The sequence below is a fragment of the Carassius gibelio genome, chromosome A2 (genome assembly GCF_023724105.1).
Source record: "Carassius gibelio isolate Cgi1373 ecotype wild population from Czech Republic chromosome A2, carGib1.2-hapl.c, whole genome shotgun sequence".
In the NCBI taxonomy this organism is placed as follows: domain Eukaryota; kingdom Metazoa; phylum Chordata; class Actinopteri; order Cypriniformes; family Cyprinidae; genus Carassius; species Carassius gibelio.
The window spans coordinates 12171826-12199598 of NC_068372.1; the positions used below are offsets into that span (position 1 = coordinate 12171826).

Here is a 27773-nt window from a genome sequence, read left to right on the forward strand (position 1 = left end):
TTAACCATTTCCAACCCCCCTTTTAAAACCATATATATGACATATTTTTCATTTAATCTTTTACATTCAAACGAGAACTCTGAAAGGCTTCGAAATGCTCTATAGAAGCTCTTCCAAGCCACAAAGAGAAGAACCAAAGCTGCCCACCCATGGGTGTCAATGTTCATGCTTTACACTAGTGACAGCAAACTATTTTTTAACAAGCCAGCTGAAAAACTGTCAGTAATTAATTTGCAATTAGCAAAATTTGCAAATAGATTTTTTTTTTTTTTAATAGTTCATCTAAACCTTGAAAGATTTTTGTTGGTTAAATTAGTTTGCAAACTACTGTAAATAATAACTGGTGTATAGAAGAACAATGACATATCTGGTTGACATCAAAAGATAACTTGTGTGAGCATTTGAACAAACTCACAAACCAAAGGAAAAAAAGCCAAACATAGCACACGCAAGCACCTATATGAACACACACACACACACACACACACACACACACACAGAGAGAGAGTCTTCATTAGGGTTACAATACAATACTTTCATGACTTTTCCCAAATAAAGTCTATAGTAATAATACATTTGCTCTAATCATTCAGCATCCACACAGTGAGAATAAATGTGGCTTTCAGCAATCAAACAGTTTGTCCAAATTCACTTTCAAATCGGCACAAAAAAGTACCAAACAAAGAAATGCATCAGAGCTAAATTGATTCAATTATAAAAATGAACCTACTAAAATGGTTCTTCATTAATCCAATGCTACTCAATACCTTTCAGCATGAATAAGCTCTATGAATATAAAACAAATTTGACTGAAGAAATGTCTTATGAGGAATAATGTCTGTAAAGCCTACAGTTACTCAGGTAATCTCTTCTTAGTGTACTTGCGTGTTACCTGCACATGATACGTTGAAAATCCTCACACAAATGTAAAGAAATCAAACTCACAAAAATGAAAGCATATGGATTCAACCAAATTTAAACACACGCATGGAAATAAACCAAGGTCATAATACAGGTGTTGGTCATATAATTAGAATATCTTCAAAAGGTTATTTTATTTCACTATTTCCATTCAAAAAGTGAATATTGTATATTATATTCATTCATTACACACAGACTGATACATTTCAAATGTTTATTTCTTTTAATTTTGATGATTATAACTGACAACTAAGGAAAATACCAAATTCAGTATCTCAGAAAATTTGAATATTACTTAAAACCGATACAAAAAAAGGATTTTTAGACATCTTGGCCAACTGACAATTATGAACATGAAATGTATGAGTATGTACAGCACTTTTGCAATGACCTTTTGTGTCTTGCCCTCCTTGTGCAAGGTGTCAATGGTCGTCTTTTGGACAACTGTCAAGTCAGCAGTCCCTCCCATGATTTTGTAGCCTATAGAACTAGACTGAGAGACCTTTTAAGGGTCTTTGCAGGTGTTTTGAGTTAATTAACTGATTAGAGTGTGGCACCAGGTGTCTTCTATATTGAACCTTTTCACAATATTCTTATTTTCTGAGATACTGAATTTGGGATTTTCCTTAGTTGTCAGTTATAATCATCAAAATGAAAATAAATAAACATTTGAAATCTATCAGTCTGTGTGTAATGAATGAACAAGTTTCACTTTTTGAATGGAATTAGTGAAATAAACTTTTTGATATTCTAATTATATGACCAGGACCTGTATAGCACGTTCACCCGCCACACACTTATAAAACTACCAGACTCCTACAGTACATTACACATGCCCACACATCCTCTGGTAAATTAAATTCTTGAAAATGGCATTTTAAAAGCTTCTCATTAGCCTTTTTAGCATGTCTTAACTGAAGGTTTGAATTATATTAATACGTATACCAATATGTGCCCACTGTTTCACTATTTTCATTTTTTTTTTTTTTTAATTGCTTGGTTTGGTTTGCAGTCCCGATGAAACCCTAAAAAGAAGGAACACTGGATAAAATGCAAATGACTGGAAAATTTTAAATGATCTTTTAAATTTGAGCATTTTTTAATTACTTTAATCACACAAAATCACTTTTTATAGGCAAAGAAATTGTATTTTCGTCTCTCATTTTCTCCATCTTAAAAAGTGTTCTTTTATCAGTTCTTCGAGCAAAGGGAACAGCTTTCACTCCAAGAGAACAGAAGTTAACTAAGTAGGAAGGGTTTAAAATGATTCTGTGAGTACACTAGGGCACGTTCACTTTTAGCAGCAATTTATTATAAATTAATCATTGCGCTCTCAAAGCTCTACTGATAAAAAACATTTTTCCGTTAACTTGGCAGTATTGCACTGTAAAAAATGACCGTGAAATTAATGGTAAAAGACTGTAAAAATGCTACATTAAAAACCTGTTTAATGGTTAACAGTAAATTCTACTACTATATACAGTGAAAAACAGTATTGGACATTACGTGTAATCTTACGGTAGTATACCATTTTTGTAAGTGGAAAAATATCATATAATTTACAGTGAATAAAAGTAAATTGACGTTCTCAGAATTTCTTGCATTACATCTCAAATTAAGAGTTTTGTATATTAGGGTTTTTTGTTACACCTAATATGGTTAAATGAATGTTTATTGCATTATTTCAGTTTTTATGTGTGTTACCATGATGGTGTTTAGTGTTTGTGTGAATGACACTGTGGACCTTCTATATAAGTTATTTAAAGCTGCTTGTGATGGGCTTCACAAAATGTATGTAAGCTTTTACAGTACAAATCTGGCAACCACAACGGTTTTTTTTTTTTTTTTTTTTTTTTTTTTTTTACATTGTGAAGATTGCAAGATATAAATTCAAGACAAGACAAGTTCAACACAGATCTGAGAAGAAAAGTCAAACGACTTAATATTTCACTATTTATGTTCAAGCTAAATTTGATCCTCTGGAACTTCTTTTGCTAATGGAACAAGGTGAGATTATTTGGGTGGCATCTGTGGGGTTAACACACTTCAATGAAGTGGTCACACTTCATTAGTGAGCTAACAGCTGACACCAACCTTCAAAATGGCTGATTGCTAGAATAAATAACACAGAGGTGCACAGATGTCACACTGACGACACACACTGACACCAGTGTGTCTCTCTGCTTTCAAGCCATAATCAGTGTCATCAGTGAAAAGAACAGCACAGTCCCATTATGTGTTCCTGGTACCTATGAATAGAGCCTGAGGTGAAAGAAATTAATTTAGGTTGTCACATTTAATTAAAAAAGAGGATCTAAAAATGGCTTAAAAAAAGCCTGTTTATTTCTGTATCTTTAAGGGTTTAAAGAGGGTTCTCAACAAAACAGATGCTGGGTGTTTTTTATAGATACGGGTGTCATAGTAAGTTGTTTATCTGGATGACAATGTGATGAAATCGAGTTATATTCCTGTTTAATCACTTTTATTATTAAGAAGTGTCTCAAAAAGTTGGTAGGAAAAGGTGAACAAGCAACAGGGATGACCACAGCCTTTGGGAAGATTGTCAGGAAAAGCGATTCAAGAAGTTGGGAGAGCTTCACAAGGAGTGGACTGAAGCCGGAGTCAGTGCATCAAGAGTCACCACACTCAGACGTCTTCAAGTCTTATTCCTAGAACCAAGCCACTCCTGAAGCAGAAAAAAAATGTCAGAAGCCTTTCATCTGGGGTAAGGAGAAAAAGAACTGGACTGTTGCTCAGTGGTCCACAGTCTTCTTTTCAGATGAAAGTAAATTTAGCATTTAATTTGGAAATCAAGGTCTGGAGAGGCACAGAATCCAAGCTGCTTGAAGTCCAGTTTCTGAAGTCAGAGATGATTTGGGTGCCGTGATGTATGCTGGTGTTGCTCCATTGTGTTTTGTCAAATCCAAAGTCAATGCAGCCATCTACTGGGAGATTTTGTAATACTTTATGCTTCCATCTGTTGACAAGCTTCATGGAGATGCTGATTTCATTTTCCAGCAGGACTTTAGCACCTGCCCACAGTGCCAAAACCACTTCCAAGTGGTTTGATGACTATGATATTAATGTGCTTGATTGGCCTGCCAACTCAACCGGACCTGAACCTCACAGAGAATTTATGGGGTATTGTGAAGAAGAAGATAAGTAACATCTGACAAACAATACAGAGAAGCTGAAGGCCATTATCAAAATAACTTGGGCTTCAATAACACCTCAGCAGTCCCACAGGCTGATTGCCTCTATGCCATGCCGCCTTGAAGCAGTAATTCATACAGAAGGAGCCCCAACCAAGTATTGAATGCATAATTAAACCTGCTTTGGAGATCTTGAATATTTATACAGTATTTTGTAGGACTTTTTTTTATTGATATTTAAGAATATATATATATATATTTTGAGTTACTGATTTTTTTTATTTTCACAAGCAGTCAAAACCATCAGAATAAAAAAAAAAAAAAAAACACTCGAAACATTTCAGTTTGTGTGCAATGAATCTAGAATACAAGAAAGTTTGCTTTTTTAAATTAAATTCCAAAAAATAAAGAAGTTTTCCATGATATTTTTTTTAGATGCACCTGCAAATTGGCTAACTTCTGTTCATTTTACAAAGCCTAGAGATAGCTAGAAGTTATTAGTTAAATTTACTTTAATATATTGAGGTAACTACTGTCCCATTGTTTTATCTGTGTCTCACATGGTCATATTATTAGCAGACCTATGTGAGATATATTCAGTACAAAAGTGTGACAAAACCGTGCTATTATAAATGATTGCAAAGTGCAGACCAATTATCCACTGAACAGAGAAGTGTGAATGTAGATGTGGGCAAAAACCACTGCAATGCACAGAACAGATCCTGAAGAGTACTGGGCAAGTCAAAAAAAAAAAAAAAACTTTTGCAACAGTGTGAAAGGAGTGCTGAGATCCATTTCGGTTCAAGCTAACCTAATCTGAAATAATAATGTACCCGAAATATATATATATATATATATATATATATATATATATATATATATATATATATATATCAATTAATCAATACATGCGTTTGATAAACAGTTAAGTATATACGGTTAAGAATAAAATATATGTATTATTTTCCTAATATCCACCAAAGTACCAAAATTACAACTTTAATAAACAAATCTGGCACCTTCTTCAAATACTGTAAAAAGAAATTAAACAGTCTGCTTTGATGGTTGTACCTAAAACACATCTGGAAAAAAAGTGAATAAGTGTTTTGCCACTAAGATCCCAAGATGTAAAAAGCGATAACCTGACAACTTACAAGCAGATTATTCATTTTGCACTTTTAAAAAGTATCTCAAGGGCTCAGCATTAGGCAATTTAATTAACTCCTGTACAATAGGCTTTGCATTTTATGCATTTTTTATTTATACTACCTTATTATTATTATCTTGCATTCTATTTCTTGTCATTTCTATGTACTCTCATTTTTCTTATTCAGACATTTTCTGAATTTTCTGAATTTCAGTTTCTTCATATTATCCTTATCCATATTATTAGGCCTATATGCTCATCAAGGCTTCATTTACAGTAAAAACAGTAATATTGTGGAGTTCTATTACAATTTAAAATAACTGATTTATATTTTAAAAGGTCATTTATTCCTGTGATGGCCAAGTCTTCAGTGTCAAATGATCCTTTACCATGGTCAGTTTTCGCAAGGGCAGTTTAACGCTAACTGCAATCCAACATAGAGACAGTAAATTTAGCGGACGACCTCAATTTGTACACAAATTCATTCACGACAAACTAGAGACCCCAGTGTCAGCTCAGGGTCACCAGGGCAGGTGTGAATCCTCATTTTAACGTATGAATCCGAGACTTCAGAAATCCAGTTCGCTGACAGGCTGCCAGACAACCCTGGATCATAGGAGAGGGGAAAGAGAGTGATTTGGCGGGAGCAAGCAATTGGCTCACGCTGAATGTTTTCCAGGCAGGTGGCAGCATGCAGTGGCAGCAGAGCAGGTGCGGTCGCTAACAGCAGGGCTCCAGAGAGACCGCAGACAGTCTGCTGGCAAAGAGATGGGCGGACTGAGAAATGGGGTCAGGCTTCACTGGGAGGAAAACGACACTGGTAACTGAAGTGAGCCCATTTCTTTGGCACTTTTTCAATGCTCCAAATCCAGGCAGTAAGAGGATTTACTAGCGCAACGCAAGCCAGGGCCCGCACTGTAGTGGGCTGTCACGCAACTATAAGAATCTTTTAAGGAAACTCTGGAACAACAAGACACACACACACAAACACAAACACACACACACACACACAAAGGCATGCTCACGGACAACTCACACCTACACACACAAAGGGCTGTAGTGTTGAAAGCCGGCTGTTGTCTGCAGCTTTCTCTTTCCAGCCAGGCTTCACTGGTTTTCAACACTCACAGCACATTTAACCCTGAGCCCATCCCTCTGCTGAAAGCAGGTAACATCATTCAGCGGTTTTCTTTCCCAACCCCTTTAGTCATCACTCAGGGGCCAAGCAGATTGTAACTTCTCCGTTAATAACCCCTTCCATGCGCCCATGTGCTAAATAAATAAATAAATAAAAATAAATCAAATAAAAACGAAGAAAATTAAGAGGGGAAAAAAACTGAAATGTATTTAATTCTAATTGTGGTGACTACTGAAATGCAGTGAATATTATTTTTTTGTGTAGCTAATGTTTTTTATTAATGAGCTAATGTGGTTTATTGCATAATTTCTGATTGGCCAGACATCTTGCAGTAAAATATTATATTATAATAACTGATAAACTGTATAATTGGCCTTTGTTTCTGACAAAAGATTTGTACTTGCATAACTCAATTTTTTTTTTAAAGGACTAGTGTAATAAATGGAATAATGTAGTTAACTGAATAAAATAATGCATTTGAAAAATTGTGTATTTTCCAATAATGACCAGGTAAATGTAAGTCCTTACAAAGTGTATAATGTAATTTCTAGATAATTATAGAACTATTATAGAAGTAGAAATTTGCTAAAAAAAAGTAAAAAAATAATGATTATCAGAATACTTCACACTGGGAACACTGGGATTTTTATTTTATTTTCAGTCTATGCCATGTTTCCAGCTCTTCTATCTCTCTAGTCAAGTATTCTCATCTGTGCATGTATAGTATTTCTCATCTTAGTATGAGTGAGGTTTTATCATTCAGATAATGTTAAACTTGCTGACTTTTCATACAATTTCCAACAGTAGTGCTCTAGTAGTGATGGTCTGTTCCATATTTTCGGTAACTGTGCATGTGATTGTGTGTGCGTGTGAGTGAATAATGGGTACTAGCTATGCCAGAAGTCATTAGTGCAGTCATTACACTGTCAGTGAAATGTGCTTTCAGGGGCCAGACCTTTAGAGCATGCGGCATCATTACCATTAGTAAATACAGTGCATTAGTGGGTGACCTTCAGTATAATGCTGAAAATGCTGCAATTTATTCTGGTCTTTCTTTGTGTGTGTGAGACAGTAAACAAGTACGGAGTTGGGAATGTGTTTGCCACAATACTCAATAAGTTTTCATGCTAAATGTGTATTTTTACCCCATTTCCCCTTTTTCAACAAGCTGCTTGGTCCAATTCATATTAAGCACACAGAAGGGGTTCAATCAAACTGTTAATCCCTCCTTATAGGAAAAAACAAAGGAGAAATGTTAGTTTCAAATGAAGAAAAGCCAAGCGAGAGGAGAAAAAGCGACAGATGAACAAACAAACTCAGAGCATCCCACAGGCCCAATGCTGCAAACCACCCGCTCACACTTGGGTTACTCACATATTCCGTGGACTCTTCCATTTTCCACTGATGGAAAACACATGACAGATAAGAGGTAGAAAATGAATCAGAGATGGCACTACTGGGGAGAAAAAAAAGCATTGCTACCTTTTTTTTCTCTCATCTACTGATGAACACCTAGCGTTAACAGTGACATGCTATAGAGACAGAGTAGAAGGGTGGAGGAGGAGAGATGACAATTTTTCACATTCAACACAGTGCTGCACAATGTCAGGTTAAAGGAGCAGCGGTATACTGCTAACAAAGGCAAGGTGCTTCATTCCTTCGCTCTGTGGGAGAAATAAATGACAACTATTGCACCACTTACACCTGGTGCAGGAACGTTTTAGTCTCAGCGTGGTTGTAAACACTCCAATGCAAAATCCTTACCTGGGCTGCATTCGTAATAAACCTTATAAGTGAACTCCAAAAGACATTCATAAATATTGTACAATGCAAAACATTTATCACAGATGCACTGCCTTGTTACATGCGTATAATTTATGATTTTGAACAGAATTGATTTGTAACAGTTTTATAAAAGGATGCACAAAATATCGTTACCATATCAGTTATTGGCTGGTACTAATTTCTCAGTATGGACTGATATTGTATATTCAATTGTGCAGCTCATTTAATCTATTCTTCATCTATTTTTGCATTAACATTATCATATTACATTATAATGTTGTGATGCCTAAATAAACATTTAAAATGAGTAGTTTTAATTTCTAATTGTTTTTAATTTATTTAGTCAAATTAGGATTGAGATTTGATATTTACAAGTTCTTGGCCGTAACACAAAAATGTTCTTATCAATATTTACCAGATTTTTTATATTGTACATGGCTAATTTTACCACACTGACACATTTGCACAAAACAACAGTTACATTTACAGATTTGTTTATTTTATATTTTTATTTTTTGCCCCTGCTGGTGAACACTGGTATCACTACTCAACCGCAGTTGATATTCCTATTCGGGAAGAAAGAGGAAATTGCTCTTTTCTAACCAAGGATCTGCAAAGTGCAGTGAAGCACATCACAATATCAGTCTGTGGACCCCACACTGTAATTTTCTATATTAGATCATTCTGCAAACATTCATCCATATCCTATAATTGATTCTCATGATGGAGTTGGTGTAGAGCTGTGTGTATATTGCATGACAGTACTATTAGCGGACTAGATAGGTGCCAATATTTCAGTCTGTTTCTCTAACTCACTGCTTCCCACACACAGACCTCATGCAGCCGATCCTATACGATAATGCCTGGCATGTGTGGTGCTTTGCTAACCTGTCAGCTACTCAGAGGTGGGAGCCTCAAGGACAGTTTTATAAGCCCCTGACAGCACAAGAGAAACCATAAGCTTTGCCCAGAGCATGCTCTCCTAAAAGTCCAGTAACTATGATTTTATCCAGGGCTGGGCTGCCTGGAGGCCCAACCGCCCGTCATTACCTTTCACTGCGAGGAGTTGAAGACATGCTGATAAGTTGAGTTGAAAGCATAGAGGCTGAAACATTGATCAGATATAATGGGCCGGAGAGCGCTTCTAACCCTTCAGGCCTGCACTTAAGAGTTGTCTTCAATCATTTAGTCATCGCTATTTCACTGCGTTCACTTCATCTCAAATGGACTCCTTCTAAACCACTGCTTATACTTCTCCTATTAATCGCGCACATTGCTGCAGCGTGAACATGAACATGGACTTAGCACATACACAACGGCATCCAAAGCCACCACAGTTTTTTTAGGCAGATCTACACTAAATCTTCAACAGAACCCACCGCAGCACCAACACAAGAACACAAACAATCTCTTTAAAATTAGAGACTTTTTTTTCTGCTATCTGCTTTCTTAACGGGTTGTTGTTTTCCACATGACACTTTAGACTTTGTGAAACATACCGGCCTTTGCTTTCACAAAATTATCTCCTCAGAATCATTCTCCTTGAATGCAAGATGAATAAATTAGCCTAGCTTATTAAAAGGCTTCAGAGAGCGGGAAAAAAACAGGTCAGAACTGATAGGAATCTTTAGCTAAAGCCAAATGCTGCAATTTTCAGACAGGATATTAAAATACTAATGGAAGTGAGCGTTTGTCAGATAGAGGCTGTTGGAGAACAAGAGATGAAAGGGAAAGATGGTGCTGATACTAATCAGGGGGAATAAAGGGCTGTCCTCTCTCTCCTTCATCTGGCACTGGGGCCACTGAGGCCAGAGTGATTCCCTCAGAGTTGGTGCTATTTCACAACCCCAATTAAAAATATCTGAACAAACTAATCAAGGTCTTTAGGCATACTAGAATCTTCCAGGCAAGTTGGAGCTGAACTAGGACACTGGCCCTCACAAAGAAGCTTTAGATACCCAGGATGGCTGTAGTTTCTGTATTCAGTGTTGTGTTTGAATCTACTATGTTTTGGGTACCAGCTCTTTTCCTTGAGTACTAAAAGTCATACCACCCACAGCTCCGATCTCTTACTATGTACGTCTCATTCCCTCGTCCATTCTACACCCACAAATAATGCAACAAGGTCCTAATCAGACAGCACAGAAGAGTGAAAGCTGTAATTGTAGTGGACTCTCATGCCGATTTATTGGAGATTTTCTTCATGGAAAGGTTGACAGGCTTCTCCAATGGCCACTTGGCCGGCTCTCGTGGAACACTGGAATGGATCAATTAACTCAATCTCTCAGTTAAATTTAGACTCCGAATGAGGATGGTGTGTTGGTTCCCAGTCTAGCCTTTTTTGAAAAGAAAATGTGTTTATCCCACCCACGGACAAACAAGTGCTCGCTGGTTTCCTGGATTTTCAGCTGAGGCCAGGGAGCCAGATGTGAGAGAGACTTCACATGTTGCTCTGAATGAGACAAATGATGGGTTCAAATTGTGACAATGTCTCATTACACACTCAAATTTAAAGTGACATCAATATTATAAGTATTTACTGTTTTTAATACATCATTTAATACATTGTTCTAATTGTGCATGGTAAATCAGTGCACACTACCTTTAATGAATATTTTATATCTCAGGCAGGCTATTATTAAACCCTTTATAAAACCATGTAGACTAAAATTTTTTTTAGATATTTTTTTGACCTTGTAATTTGTAATCAAAATATCATACTCAATCTTCCGGTGAAACAACTTATCTCTGGTGGCGTTTGCTGGACTTCGCCAATCATTAAGTCCACTTAAACCCCTCCTAACAAATGACTACAAGCTCACACTTAAGATAGCATTGCCTCCATTCATTCAACAACCAATGTGTAGAACCAAGTCCCTGCCCTAGATCTCATAATAAAAAATAAAATAAATAAAAAATTCACTTGGTTGTACGTTACAATATGGGAGAACCTATATTTTATCTTTGTGAGTTTAAGAGTTATAGTTAACAGCAGTAGCTTACGTAATAAAATAAATGGCAACAACAACAAAAAAGGATTAAAAAAAAAAAAAACTGTTGGGATATTTGAGGGAGATGCATGATTATAATCAATAATAAAATTAAAACAAGTTAAATTAATGAATGCAAACAAATGAAATAATGAAACAAGACAAATGAGTGTTGTTGTTGTGTAAGTAGCTAGTCAGTTTGTAACTCAAGTGTTAATGTTAACTTGTAGCTTAGCTATTAGCGTTTGGATTGGTTCAGTAATGCACACTAAGAAACAGTACACATGCTTCTGCTCTCCTCAGAGATGTTTTAGGAGCCCATCCATGCAGAAGCCCGTGCTCTTAGAGCCAGAGAGTCTCTATAGGTGGTAGAGAAACAGTACATATTAAAAATTAACAACTGGCAACCCGGAGAAGAACAAAAGTGGATGTCTTGAGAAATCTGGATCTTTTTGTCAAGACAAAAAGCACTACAAGCCATTTATCAAAGCAAGTCTACATCCACCCTGCCAAACCAATAGTGTTACACAACACACAATGGATTTTCATCACTTCTCCGACATGTTTTCTCCTTTCTTCACTAGCTCTCCCTGGCCAATTACATCCCAGAAAGCAAAGCACCAACACATTCCTTTTTTTTCTTTTCTAAGTACGAACCAAAGAATGAAGAAAGATGTAGACGTAAATGTAACCAGAGTCTTATAATACATCTTCAACGTCTGAGAGAAAATAGAGACAAAAGGTAAAAAAAATAAACAGGCCTGTATGGATCATTGTGTCTGAGGAACCTGATATTTACAAATGTGTCTCAGCAAGTCTTTTCATGTTTTGTTTTTTCTTCCTATGACAATGACAGCGAATGAGTCATGTTCTGGGACAAACCATCACAGTTCATGGTAAAGGACTCAACAACGTTTCAGGTGTCATGACGTATGAAGGGAATGTTGTTTGCCGAAAAGGGAGAGGCAAGTGCAGGTGCCCCTGGGTTGTGAGAGCAAAGAGGTCGACAGCAGTTCACCTGACAGATACCGTAAACAAAACCTGTCTGTTTTGTTTATTTGTTACCGATGGAAACGTAGATGAAAAAAAAAAAAAAAAAACTCAAAACAAATGTGTCTTGTATGCTGTCAAAAACATTTAGAACTGCTGACCCTGTGACATTAAACAAAGTTCACAAGTTATGACTAGTGGAGGTGTTGTGGACTAGAGGCACTGAACAGACAAAACATCAACTGCACCAAAAACCAGAGTGGCTAAGGTCACAAAGACCACTTCAAGCTCAGAGCAGGGGATTTTATAGAATATATCATTTAGAGTCATCATTGTATGTAATCAAGTATTATGTATGTCCATCAATCTAAAGAGTGGTCGCAATAATCAATATAGTACCAATATATGCATCCCTAATAAAATTGGCTGGAATTAATTAATGGCAGAAAAGAAAACTTCTAGATTCTAGGAGGTGGGTTGAGCGCTGACGTGTAAAGTAATACATTTGTATTTTACATGCACACCTTCAGTTGGGTATGCGCTTATGCAAATGAGAAATAATCTTCTTGATGCACCAGAAAACCCCTGTCATGCTCATAAATGTCTCTTGTTACAGGTTTTTTTGTTTTTCTTTTTTTTCCCCAACGTCTGGCTCAGTGAGGGGAAATGCTTACAAAAGTAAATGAGAAACTCTTGTTTGAGGCAGGGAGAGTGCAGCAAAACACATGTCTACACAAGTTAATTCTCGGCTAACAATTCGAGAGCAGAAACATTTAAATGCCCCCAATCTAATTCTCTCTTAAAGCGAACTTTAAGAAAGTCATGGATATCTAAATCCCTCCTAAGGATTACAATCTTTATTCCATCTCAGTGCACCCATGTTTCTTCAGTTTTAAATCTCCTTATATTAACGCATCATAAGTGAAATGAAAAACAAAACAAAACAACAAAAAAAACGCAACAAGGCAGTGCATATGTATTAATGTTAGGATTTACAAAGAGCTGAATTCTTAAAAGAGGCCACCAACAGTGTGTGCATGCATGATATATTTAACATTTAGATAACAATAAAGACTCAGAAAAAATGTTCATGTAGACGTATAGACATGTATCCTGAAAATGCATAAGAATTAGTTCCAAACCCTGATTTGCCTACCAAGACAGCATTATCAGGCTTTATAGACATGCCCATGTGGAGTCATGAAATATACATACATATACATATATATATATTTTGAAATCATTTAAATGAATTAAGTAAAAATATTTCACCCAATTTTATGTTACACTTAATATCGTATATTATAGGCATGCTTACTTTCTTATTGCATTGAATTAATAGAATAGCAATATGCTAACACCAACCTCCGTTCTAATCAGATGTGAGGTTTAGTTGAGTCTCTTGAGTGCTTTATATGAGGAGCACTGTTTGTGAGACCCGTGTAAAGCTTTTCAATAAGTCAATTATGAGGTCCGGTTTCAGTCAGGATGCTGCCTCAGAATGTAGTCGCCTACTTAAGACAGCGAGGAAGCTCACTAGGGTTTGGAACTAAGCCCAGCTGACCGGTAAAAATGGTATCCAGCTCACTGTACAAACAGTCAAGTACTACAATAAAGAATTTGCAGGTAGTACCTGTGCTTCTGGCAGAGCGACATCCATTATATTTGGCTGGCTACGTGGCTCTCCGTTCTCCAGGCGGGAGTATATGACCTGGTATCCCCGGATCTGGCCGTGCTGCTTCCCAGAAAGAGGTGGCTTCCATGTCACACGAATAGCTGTGGAGTTCACAGCCTCTACTTCGACTTTCCGAGGTGGAGCCCCAGGCACTAAAATGGAGCAATTAGATTTGAACTTCAGGATGGAGGATTTAAGGGTAGCCTGAGATAAAAAACACCACAATATGTGCTAAATAGTTGTGTTTTGGCTGAGGAGAGGTATTTATTTAACAATATTTGTTGGTTAAAGTACATTTATCATGCTGGGAGAAAAGCTAATGTTGCTTTAGTAAGAAAACTGTTCACAATGATTCAAGGATGCAGAAAACAGAGCAAAAAATCTGCTAAAAATAAGAACTGCTTAAAGACTGACGAGGATCTGCTGAAATGCTGCTCAGCTGATATGCTTCAGATGAGTGAATTTACTGATTGTGGCCTCAAAGGAATATTGTGAAAAAAGCTGACCAGAGGGGGAGAAACTCATGACACTATTTCTACGGAAGCTGATCAGACCAAGGTAAAGACAAAAAGCCCTGAAGGTGGTGTAAGATATGAGAGGAGGAAATTAAGAGGAATGAAGAATGAGAAAGAATATTTTGAAATAGAAAGAGAGAAAGAAAGGGAAACAGATGAATGAATGATGAAGCTAGTGGACTAAGATTCACTACTGGTCAAAAGTTTGGAATAATTATGAGGTTTTTTCCGTGTGTCTTATGCACTGCAAGGCTGCATTTATTTGATGAAAAAGTAATATTGTGAAATATTATAAAAATTAAAAACAACTGTTTTCTATTTGAATATATTTAAAATGTAATTTATTTATTTATTTTACATTTTCAGCAGCCATTAGCAAAAAAAAAAAAAAAAAGAAAAAAAGACTAATATGCTGATTTGATGCTCAAGAAACTTTTCTCATTAGAATCAATGTAAAAAAAATGCTGCTTTATTTTGTGGAAAACATGATATATTACCATTCAAAAGCTTGGGGGTAAGTAACATAAATAAATAAATAAAAACAAATTTCTACTTAAAAAAATGCTGAAATGTATATTTATCAAATAATCCAGAAAATATTTTCTACAGAAATATTAAACAATATAACGTTTTCTACACTGACAGAAATGAGACCCATAATTAAAAACTGTGCACCAATAATTATTTGATAATAACTGATCTGCATATTCAAATGATATTTGAAGGATAATGTGACACTGAAGACTGGAGTAATAGCTGCAGAAAATTCAGCTACACCTGTAACAGGAATTAATTGCATTTTAAATCGTAATAAAACTTCATAATATTTATGAAATATTAATGCAGCCTATGTGAACCTAATAAGCTTCTTTCAAAAAAAAAAAAAAAAAAAACTTTTGACCAGTGTAACTCCACTTCTTGAGCGCAAAGGAGGTGTGAAGGGCAAAATATGGCCTGTGAGAAAGGAGGGTACTTGGGGAGGCTACGTGGAGTAGAGCAAATCCATTATTTAGAGACAAACCAAATGTTGCTGGTAAAAGACCATGCAGTGAGCACATCTGGTCTTATACTGCACTCCTATGTAGTAATAAGCGTCTCTCTTTAGCCTGCACTTCTAGAAACCTTATCAAAGCACTCAACGATTGCCTGAAGTAACACGTGTTACCTCCTGGCTATGAAACTTGTGCAAACACACACAATTGGCTGTAGCACAACTGAGGAAGGACAGAAAGTGAGTAAGAGTGAGTAACTTCGCTGAGGTCTGATGTCTGTGACTGCATGTGACTGCTAGGTCAGTGGGTTTTGAACTTTTTGAGGTTAAGGACCCAAAAATATTTTCATGTAGACCCATTTGTCATTTATACTATTGCCGCGTTTCCACCGAAATTACCCAGAACAATTGTACCAGGAACTTTTTTCCCCAAGATCTTTTTTTTTCCCTTCCAGACCTGTTGCTTTCTGCGTTTCCACCGCTGTCTAAAGTACCGGGAAGATTAGACAAAAAGTCTGGTGACGTAGGTCTACGCACGTTTCTCAATACAATGTACAGATTTTGGACTTGCATACTCGGTAGTTCAGACTTTGCCCATTCGACTCAGGAGAGTGATGTCAACGATGACGCAAATCCAGTAATTCTGCAAACAGCAGTACTTGATAAACAAATTATATTTAATGTTTAACCACTAAAGAGACATCAGAGTCAGCGACACATATCAGAAGGTCTAGCCGAGGTCAGACTGCTCTCAGCGGATACATGAGGACTGAGCTCCCACTGATCGCGTGGAGCTGACCATCGCCGAAATCGCCCGAAACACATTTTTAAATAGGTGCTGTCTTCATAAATAAACCACAGATTTGAGTTTTAAAGGGGGGGTGAAATGCTCGTTTTCACTCAATATCCTGTTAATCTTGAGTACCTATAGAGTAGTACTGCATCCTTCATAACTCCAAAAAGTCTTTAGTTTTATTATATTCATAAGAGAAGGATAGTCTGTACCGATTTTTCCCGGAAAAACACAACCGGCTGGAGGCGTGACGTGTGGGCGGAGCTAAAGAATCACCAGCGCTAGTAGGCTTTTGCGTTGAGAGCGTTTGGAAGCTGTGACATTACCGTGAGGAAAAACCGTCATCCAAAACAAACCATGGCTTACAGTCAGATTCAGCCGTTTATTTATGATCCAGAATCAGATCCCGAGGTTGAAACTGAACGAGATCAGCAGCATCAACGACTCGCTCTGAGCGGGGCTCGAACTCGGGTCTCCGGCATGGGAGGCGGACGCACTAACAAGGAGGCAGAGATATTTTAAGCAGTTTTACTCACCGCCTGCGGTGGGTATTGCATCATCCTTAAGAAATAAACGATACGCAAATCTGTCGTCAAACTGGGCCTTTTTTGTAAAACAAGCATCTTCAAAATGCAGGGAACAAACAAAAACACTTGCACAACTCCATTGATGCTCTGTAAAAATAAACTCCATCCACTGGTCCCTTAATGCTGTTTTTTTTTTTGGTAATCTGTGCAGGGTTGTCTTGCCCTGGCAACCAAAAACACACTTCTTTTGTGACTTTTCGCGACGCTCTTGCTCTGATCAGTGAATCGCTCTGATCAGTGAAATGTCTGTACTCAGCCTCGCTGTACGGGAGCGCGCGCTCTTCCGGCAAAAGTGCCCTCAGAACCCATATAAGGAAATTCCGCTCCATCTAACGTCACACAGAGCCATACTCGAAAAAAAACTTTCCAAAACTTGTGACAAACCGGAAGGAGTATTTTGGGAACAAAAATACTCCTTCAAATGTACAACTTAATTTTTGAAACTTTGTCCATGTTTAGCATGGGAATCCACCTCTTTAACAGTGTAAAAAACTCAGTATGCATGAAATAGCATTTCACCCCCCTTTAAACAACTACATTCTCACCTGAAATACGTTTAAAATTACATTTTATGACACAATAACAGTAATATTTTGAAAATGATCCAAATACTGTAAATCAATGCTGTGTGAACTCAACCAATCAGGATGTTTAGCGCCCAAGTCCCGCCCCCGGAAGTTCTGGAACTTTGAAAAAGTACTACCTCGCCAGCAGGGACTTTCTGAGGGGCATTTTTTTTACCCGGAACTTTATTTAGTTCCTAGTTCCTGGTTCCTGTGGTGGAAACACACAGAGTACCAGCCCAAAGTCCCTAGTTCCTGGGTAAAGTTCCTGCGGTGGAAACGCAGCTTATGTGAGAAAATAGTAAGCATGATACACTAGTATTTACAACATGTTGTTAAAATTATTGTTCAAATCAATTAACTAAAGCCAAAACAAATTTATTTAAAATAGAATAATTTGTAATAAATTTATGTTATATTTCTGATAAAAAATGGAATCTTGTCAAATTTTCCTCGGACCCCCTTACAGCCCTCTGGGGGTCCCCTAAATCCAAATCTGGCAATATGGTTAACAGCTGTATTTTCTGGAAAGCTGTGTCTGTTGCTTGATTAAAGTACAGTATATGCCAATTAGACCATCTTTCAATGATAAGATGACTCTAAGCTTTGGTCCACTGATTTTACGGTGCTTAAAGAGGATGTGTCTGTGATATTGCTCCCATCACGCTTATATAGTTAGAATTAAAAAGGTAATACTCCATCTACAAAGTTCAGTAGTCTTTTAAGGAGAAGACACAGCTTTCAGGTCAATGTTCACTCAAGGTTAGGTGAAATATATAGTTTTTTTTTTTCAAATAAGCTAGGTTAAAAGCAAGTTCACTTATATCAGTATGACCTTCTAGCCTTGAAATATTTAAAGTATGACTTAAGTACTGATCATACACACCATTTGATGAACAAGGAAATTAAGTCACAAGCACTTCAGACTGTAGGACCTAAAGTAAATCCTTTTGAAACTAACTCATAGAGGATACTGTATCTTTCAATTCTGGTGGGAGTCTATTCCTGTCAAGAATAGAAATAATTGATAGCCATGCTTAAAAGAAGGTAAATACAAATGTTAGAAAAAGGGAAGGGAAAGACAGCAGCCAGCAGCAGCCCAACATTATCAGTCCACATAGGCTAGTTCAGACCTACCGTCCTCGTTGGTACGGATACGCACAGCTGTGCTCTCTGGGCCAGGGCCCACATCCGTGTGCGCTCTCACCCACACCTGATACTCTGTCCACTTCTCCAACCCCTCCAGCACACAGCTGCTGGCATCCGCTCCAATGTCCAGTACCTCATGGCGCTCAGTGTCTTCGCCGTTCACTGCTTGGAAGCTGACTGTGTAGCGCACGATAGCGCCGTGGCGACTAGCGGCGGGCGGAGCCACCCAACTCACCTTGATGCTGGTGGAGCTCAGACTGAGCAGGTGCACGTCTTGAGGGGGGGCAGAGGGGGCTATACGAGGGGGCAAGGCAACGGGGAGGACATCAAGCAAAATTAAACAACTTAAAGCAAGCTTGCTTCTGGACTGAGAGGTTGGCACAACAATAGAGAACGTCATATTTAGTGTTGTATTTTTGTCTAATTTCAAATTAGAATTGGACACTTATTATATATATATATACACACACACTGCAATACTGAAAAATGCAGTACTGCTAGGCACAACCATCTGAAAATGATGCTAAGACACAACTAGGTTGTAATACTAACTATTCTCTTCACCACCATCTGTGGCTGAAATGTAAAAAAATTGTTTTAAAAAAATTATTATTTTTCAAAATAACTTGTATGTGAAACTGAAAAAATGCACAAAACAAATTTTATTTATTAATTTTTTGGCAGTTTTATTTTACAATAATTTATTAAATGTTGGTTTGGATAAGCTCTAAAGTTGATGTGTTGGGTTATCTTTTTAAAATTATTAAAAATAAATATACAGTAAATATACTGTACACTATCAGAAACTTTGGGGACAGTCAATTTTATTTTTTTTATTTATTCTTTTTTTTCAATTAAATTAATTGATCAAAGTGACAGTGAGGACTATTATATTATTACAAAAAGATTTTAATAAATAAATCTTATTTTGAAAAAGCAATTCACAAAATTAACCTGCTTTACACAAAAATATTGAGCAGCAATATTTTTTTTTTACATGGGTAATAATAAGAAATATTTTTTGAACACCAAATCAGCACATTAGAATTATTTTTGAAGGATCATGTGACAATGGAGTAATGGCTGCTGAAAATAACTACAAGAAAAAATAACTACTGTCTAATTGTATACATTACTAATTGTACAATTCTAATATATTTTAAAATGTATTTTAAATTGTAATAATATTTCACTGTTTTCACTGCATTTTTGATCAAATAGATGTGAGACCTATTCCAAAAACATAAATAAAACATAAATAAAAATAAATAAATACCGACCCCAAACTTCTATTTGGTAGTGTTTTTACCAGATACTGTAAGTGTGTGTTGCTGTTACAATACAGTCTAAAACTGACTAAAATGACCTGTCACTGCCTAAAAGTATCCTCATCTGGCTGGTGGTGTGTGTTAATTTCTCACCCTGGTCACAGCACTTTACTGCCTTTCTCTCTTTATGTGTTGACAAGCATGCAAAAGGCCATCGGTTTGTGTTTTAACAGGCGTTCACACATTCTCAGTCAGCCTATTGGCTGGGAGACGACAGCCCCCCGTTTGTCAGAGATCCAAGTGTCACTGAGTGTGACAGCTGACACGTTTGAGAGCATCCTCGACCATCCTGCCTACAATAACGTGTGCCGCTAGCTTCTTTTGGCAGGCTTGGTGCCACTTCTGAGTGGCTGAGATAAGCGCAGCACCAGCAAGCCATATTTAATTAATTTTGAGAGGGATGAAGATCAGGTGAGCTACCGAATGAAATGTTTCTGCACAACACAGCACAGTCCAGAGGCATAAACAAATTACGACGATAGCACAACAACATTTTACAAGGATCAAAAAAGCTAAATGGGATTCATTCATGCAGTTATACATGATAAACATAAATGCGTAATAAAAATAAATAAATAATAGTAATTAACTAAGGAAGAAAAGAAATATGGCTGAGGGGAATAATAATAAGAAGAAGAAGAAGAAGAAGAATGTACGCTGGGATATTTGAACATGCTTGCATTCCTTTGTTAAGAACCAGAGCAGTTTGGTGACATCGCACCGTTCTTGGCGCCCACGGTGGGATTGAGCATGAGGCGTCTCTCATCAGGCGGTCCTTAATCTGACAACTGTGGGAGAGCCACTACAAACGCCTGATGCTGCAGGTGACAAAAATACTGCAGCCGTAGCTGAACATGTCGACAGATTTTAAGTTTCTTTTTTGGGGGGGGGGGGGGGGGGCACAAAACTGTGGGTCCTGACACAAAACTCAATGATCAAAGGGTCTTTTTGAGTCCTGGAGGAGGTGATAGACAGTCTCTAGGAGAACACGATGGAAAGGAAGTACTCTGTTACTGTGATATGACTGTGAATTTTGTTATATGTTCTCTGAACATAGTCTTTTGATATGTGGGTGCAAATGAGAAAGGTTAGGTTATATTCAAGCAGAGCATTAAATTTAGCACAGATGTAGTGCTTCAACTTGAGTAGGCTTCACTTCTCTGGCTTTTAACATAGAAGCAATAACAAATCACATTGATAGCTTATAAACCAAAATAACGATGACAAAGGCACAAGCAGACACTGAACGTACCTTTCGCCATTGTCAGTGTATAAAGGTATTCCCTGGCTTAGAGGTGTAAGAGAATTAATGGTGGAGACTGTAGACAATAGCTTGAGGAAGGAAGGGAAAAGGGGTTTGTCCATTGGGGACAAGTATAGGTTAGTTGACATGATGAAGACACTTACTGGACTGGGCGGTCCTGGCTTCGATGGGTTGAGTAAAGACCCCTAGCCCCATTTCAGAGCGGGCCGCCAAGGAGAATTTATACAGAGTGTCCGGCTTCAGACCTTCAACAGCATATGAGCCAGCAGGGTCGAAGGTGACATGGATCTGAAGAGGAAAATTAAAAATCTCCATAACCATCTCTCAGTATCTTTACTTGGCCTTGTAGATTTTAAAGTCAGAATGAAAGTAAAATCCACTATTTTTGTTTTATAATGGCATGTTATTGACCTTATTGTGGACTATTCATCCATGCATATGCTATTTTTTTTAAATGTTTAATTAAAATCTACCGCAATCACAGTTTACTCAACATGAACTCCACTCTGTTCTCCTTATATGTTTTTAAGCATGCATACTGCACTGCACTTATGTGTGCACCAGATCGTGAAGAGAGAGATTTTGAATAAATAATGGCTTACATTTCAGTATGTTTTCACAAAGCATGAATTTACATTATTCAACAAAAATGTGACAAGTGACGGAACATGCAGTTTTCAGTTATTATTTATCAGCAAACTTTTAACAGCTAATATTGTAGGCTGGTATGTTTTTCTCTGTATCAGCTAAATTAATAAATCTACATATTTTTCTCATTATTCTTTTTAAGATGAATGGAGTGGGCACAGAAGTTTTTCACAAAAACACTGAGATGTGCTTTATAAGTGTGCATAAGACATCTGAGCTCAATGTGGATGAACTGACATCAAGAAAACATCCAAACAGCCCGGCATCAGGTAGAAATGCTGTCAAGCACTGAGCATTGATAAATACATTCTGTTTTTGCACAATCTAATTCTATCAACTGACTGCAGACTTTTGCCAGCAGTCATTTTGTGAAATGTCATTTTCAGCTAACTTTCATTTGTATCCATGGCCCACAGCAACAGCTGCATCTATTCAGTATCTGGTCTGCTTGTAATTCTGAATGAATCGGGCAGAAACAAGCACTGGCGTGATACCTTGTTCCCGGAGGCAGCCTCCCAATATAGCAGCTCATATTTGATGATGGGGTCCTGAACTGGCCACAGCCAAGTTAGCTGGATCCGCGTATCCAGCTCTGCTTCAGCCTCAAAGTTGGAAGGCTGAGCAGGTACTTGAAATTCAACAGATAAAGAGATGTTAGCGACAACAGATGCATAAGTATTGTTATTGTAGTTAAATGAAAATAAGCTATGCAAGATTAGGGCTGGGTATTGGTAAATATTTCCTGAATTCAATTAGATTTCAATTCAAATCAATTTCATTATGATTATAATGCATTAGGGTACAATGTCAATTTTGCTTCAAAAAATAATTGTTTCCAAGCTTTTGCTGATTGATTTTTAGGCTCTACTGTAGTGTTATCTGTATGCACCATGGGTCTGAGAGTAACGTAATTTCAATACTCTGTATGTATGTACTGTACCTGTGCAATTGACAATAAAGCAGACTTGACTTGATTAAATGATATGAAGAAAATTTGGTATATTACAAAAATATGCACAATATAAAAAATACCTACAGGGCCCAATCCATCTGTCATATAATATGTTAATATATTTATTAACCAGAAGTGGTTGCGTAGTATAACTGAATTCACTAAAAATAACATATTAATGAGAGTAATTTTTCAGTCAGACTATAATGGTCACACTGTACTGTATGTTTTTGATTCACTAAAAAGAACCAGTTCATACGAGTCTCTTGTTAATGAATCAGACTACACTGATCATGCAACAAATTATTGCATGCGACATCATGACTGATCAGCAAAAAATATATTTTTTACCCAGCCCTATGTAAAAGCATCAAGGTATTTATTCATTAACGCCAAAAATTACCTCCTTGTTGTGTTTTGACCTGCAACACATCAGATGGGGGTCCGTCTCCTACAGATGTAAAGCCCAACACACGCAGGCTGTAGGTGATGTCGGGGGTCAGATTTGAGATGGTGGTGAGGCGGCTGTCGTCCGTGTTGTGTTTCTGCCAGGCACTGAGAGGAGCATCCAGGTCAGATGTGAAGTAGATGCGATAGCCTCTAATCTGACCATTAGGTTCCTCCGGCGGTTCCCACTGCACCAGCATGGTGCTGGCACTCAGCATTCGTGCCTGGACATTCAGTGGTGGGGAGGAAGGTGCTTGCTCACCCGTCCGTGTCTCAACTGGGTCGCTGGGAGGCCCACGGCCAATGTTGTTGACCGCCATGATGTGGAACTCGTACTCGGAATAAGGGCTGAGACCACCAATGCTGTAACGTGTGGTGGCAACACCATCCACTTCTTGGAAGTTGGTGTCCGAGGTCTTGGCCCGGTACTGGATAATGTAGTAAGACACAGGTTCAGGGTTTCCAGAATCCCATGTCAGTGTAACACTTGTAGCTGTGGTTTCCGTCACAATTAGAGATGTAGGAGGCTTTGGGAGAGCTGAGGAGCAAACAATAAGAAAGGAAATTAAACAGATGACAGTGTACGTAGGCTAAGCTGCCTACACAGTGCACTCCTAAAAATAGAGAAAGACAGGCATGTAAGACATAATGAGAAAGAAGAAAGTCTTGTATTCTGGTGATTCACAGAAAGGCAGCCGGTCCCGCCTCGTCAATGTGTCTTTGAGATTTGTGGCTGGACTCCAGATAAATGTCGGTGACATTCTCCGAGTCCATATTGATTTGTGAAGTGCAAAGTGCAATCAATAGAGGCAGCCATGATGACGAGGAACGAAGTCTGGCAGGACTCGGCGTTGTCTTGTGGGACCAGCCGCAATAATACAGCTCCAGACATCTGGTCTGGGTAAACACATGCTCAGAATAATCTAAAGATTTTCATTTTCTCACAGCCCACAGTAAAACGTGGGAAGTCCCTAAAGCTCAGTCAACAGAGAGCAAGTGTCCATGTTTTTTTCTTTGTGAGTATTTGCCAGACGTACCAAACAGCTGCACAGAACCTTAGGGTTGCAGTTAGATAAGAACTTTTTCTAGTATCTGTCAACCTGTTTAGGGTCTTGGGAAAAACAAGAGTGTCTACAGCATCTTTAAATCTACAGAAAATCTAACGAAATGAACCAATTTATGTTCTTAATACAGATACCTGGTCTAAAACCTAAAGTACACTTTCCTTGTACACATTCTTCTCCGGCTCAAGGCCAGTCCGAGTGCCATCATTTGATTTCAGAATTCAAAAACAAAGATCGACTACTGCAGGTAGTACACACGCTTCAGTCACATCAACTGAGTGTACTTTTAATGGTTTGTGTGCTCAATGCACCAAGTATACCTGGGCCTTTAATGTACATTATTATTTCAGGAAAAAATAATTTTTTAGTGGAGAGATCACTCTTTCAGGGGTCTTACCTTTGACAGAAACTTGTGCAGTTGCCTCAATCATACCGAGAGATGAAATAGCCACGCAGGTGTAGTTGGTCGACTGACGGATGTTGGTGAGCTCCAGGACATTGCGTCCCACGGGCATCTCCTCGTCCTTGGTGAGCTCCACCTCTCCAGCCATCCATTTAACATAGGGCATTGGGGCACCTACCGCCACACAGGTGAGGTTGACACTGCCCCCTGGCATCACCTCGTGATTGGTAGGTGGGATAGAGAAACGGGGCGGCACTCGCCGTACTACCAGAGAGAAGAACATCCAGGGTGAGTTTCAACAGGTAGTATTTTGTAGTCTTATGTCAACATTTGATACAAAAACAGTTTGGAAAAGACCATATACACGGGAAAATCTAATGAATTATTAAATCTCTAGTTTGATTACTAAGGCTATGTCACTAACATGAACAAACTAACATGAAGTTGAGCTGACGGGTCAAACTAATTTGTTTCAAGGGACGACCTGTCACTTTTTCCATTTGTTAAAGCCTGAAGCTTAACAACTGGAAGCAGGAAGTCAATACTGTGGCTCACACATATGTGCAGAAGAGGGTGATAAACCAGTATGTGCAGGGGGAATGGTGAAGAAGGGATAGTAATGGTGTTTCTTATGTAGTGAGAAATTCAAATTAATGCCAGTGGGGAGCTTTATTGAATTGTGGAATCGAGGAGAAAAATAAACGAAAACATCCTTGCTGAGGCATTGCAGGATGTGAGCTTTTTTTCGGTCAGTTTATCACCCGGTGACACTGAGACCTTGGTCTGTTGTTGCTCAGTCCTGTCTGGATTCAGGAACCTGTCTGAGACCTTGTGGGAGATGCATTGTTCACTGGGCTCTTCTTTTTGTGAGTCTCCGATATGCAGATAAACCCGACATTAAAACAGGTTCCCATGGAGACGAAAAGGAACCTGCTGACACCGTGCAGAGATGGTGAGGAGAGAGTCTGAATGGAATTCAAACCTGCTTTGACATTAACGGACTCGACTGCTCGAGGCCAAGCTCAAGGTGTACTCCGTTATCAATGCAAATACTAGGATGTGTTTCGGTCTCTATTGTGCTGTGCTCAGAATTGTAGCTGGTGGCCATCACTGGGGATGCTAATGCTGGACTATTTACAAATAGCAGAAGCTGGAGAGACCTTTTTTCATTTATTCTCCCAAAATAGGACTATAAAACAGCAGCACATTAAACAGACTCTTCCAGTTTGTGTTAATGACCCACTGTCTCATGTCTGTCTATGAAGAAATGGCATAGGCAATAATTGGTTTTTGCACAGGTCCTCCTGAAATTGGATTCTCGACTATGCGCTCTCATTTTATTTTCAGATATACACAGCGACCAAGCTTGTTATTCTCCTCATTATGTTTGCACTGTAAAGGCAAAACGATAGTCTTGAGCATTTTTTCTTTGAATTAGCCTATGTGAAATTCAAAGTACTTTAAGTCCACTGTTGCAAAGAAATTACAGTAGCAATAGCATGTCTGAGAACTACAACTATTAACTTTATTGATTTCCTGGGAACTCTGTGACACTGACAAACCATGACTATGGACATGGGCATATGGTTACAATGATTTGAAGTATGAATGGAAAGTCAGTGTGGGTAATACAGCAGAAGTAAAATGGTGATATTTCTATTATAAAGCTTCAGGTAATGGGAAGCAGGTTGATTGAAAGAGTTTTCTATTCATAAGCAAAACCATACATGCATTGTGGAATAAAACTGACACTTGAACCTGACCACAAAAAAAGAAAAAAAAAAAAAAGAAAAAAAGAGGAATTGAATTAAATTAAATTATTTCACAATATTTAAAAATAACAAATTAAAACTTTTAGTTTCATGGAGTATCAGGCTCATGCAAACCACCTGACAGGACACATTAAGCCTGAACAGAGAGATGAAGGGTAACGTGAGGAGGGAGTGATAGATAACAAGGGTCTCTGATTAAAGAGGGATCCAGGGTTGAGGTCTGCAAGAAGCAGTTACGAGTGAAAAGAACCAACCTTCTCGAGGGTCTAAGACATGAGGTGCGAGTTTGACCAAGTGATATGGAGATGAAATTGAAAGACAGAGACAAATGGGAGACAAGAACATGAAAAAAAAGATTTGTAAATAGTTTTATGGCAGCTAGAAAAATGCAATGGAATGTCTTACAAAGACAGAGACACAATATTATACACACAAACTGCATGTTTACAATAAATACCTACTATAAGATACATTTTTTAGTAATGTATCACTGTATGTTCATTGTGACAGAAAATACATTTATAAATGTTAAAAAAGATTTCCGTTTCAAATAAATGCTGTTTTTCACACTTTTTGTTCAAAGAAGCCTAAAAAATTGGATTTGTAACACTGATAACAATAAAAAAATAAATACAAATTTCGTAAACACCAAATCAGCATCTAATAATGACTTTTGAAGGATAATGTGAATCTTTAAATTAAATTAAATTAAATTAAATTAAATTAAATTAAATTAAATTAAATTACATTTTAAATTAAATTACAATTTAAATAAAGTTAAATTACATTTTAAATTAAATTAAAAGATATTATCATTAACAAATGTTATTATAAATCATTGCTAACATTGCTATAGAAGAGGGAGTAAGATTGAAAACAAGGGTCTCTATTAAAGAGGGATCCAGGTTGAGGTCTGCAGAATGTGGTAAGAGTGAAAAGAACCAACCTCCTCGAGGGATTACTACATGAGGTGAGAGTTCGAGCAGGTTATATGATGGAGATGAAATTGAAAGACAGACAAATGAGAGACAAGAGAACATGAAAAGACATTTATAAATCATTTCATGGCAGTTAAAAAAAATGCAATGGAATCTATAACAAAGACAGAGACACAATCAAATCACACACACACACACACACACAAATGTTGTATTTTCTACCACATATCATATACCAGCGGTGTCAAACTCAATTTATGGAGGGCCAGAGCCCTGCAAAGATTTGATTCAACCTTAATTAAACACACTTGATCCAACTAATCAAGTCCTTCAGACTTCTTTAAAAACTATTTGGTGTGTATGTTGGAGCAGGGTTGGAATAAAACTCTGCAGGGCTCCAGCCCTCCAGGAACTGAGTTTGACAACCCTGATATATACTGTAGGCTTACTATGGTAAAGGTAAATACATGCCTATTATAAGATAAACAAAATAAAATTATCCAATTTATGATTCAATGCTGTAGAGAACACAATCATACTAATTCAGGTTAATGGTATTCA

The 27773-nt window shown here is 37.6% G+C and overlaps 1 protein-coding gene across 10 annotated transcripts in view; it reads right to left on the reverse strand.

The window, feature by feature from the left end:
* LOC128026610 (receptor-type tyrosine-protein phosphatase F) overlaps nucleotides 1–27773 on the reverse strand; it is a 210817-nt gene that overhangs the window by 39446 nt on the left and 143598 nt on the right. For 3 of the 10 annotated variants that reach the window (XM_052613859.1, XM_052613853.1, XM_052613867.1), the window contains 7 exons: nucleotides 24497–24766; nucleotides 22992–23573; nucleotides 22131–22264; nucleotides 21132–21276; nucleotides 18385–18690; nucleotides 13757–13950; nucleotides 7733–7759 (listed from right to left, as the gene is read on the reverse strand). In XM_052613859.1, the coding sequence (XP_052469819.1) occupies nucleotides 7733–7759; nucleotides 13757–13950; nucleotides 18385–18690; nucleotides 21132–21276; nucleotides 22131–22264; nucleotides 22992–23573; nucleotides 24497–24766 (1658 nt within the window). Of the gene's footprint in view, nucleotides 1–7732; nucleotides 7760–13756; nucleotides 13951–18384; nucleotides 18691–21131; nucleotides 21277–22130; nucleotides 22265–22991; nucleotides 23574–24496; nucleotides 24767–26528; nucleotides 26864–27773 lie in introns of those variants that run through there. The other 7 variants (XM_052613886.1, XM_052613893.1, XM_052613871.1 and 4 more) reach the window with 4 other exon arrangements.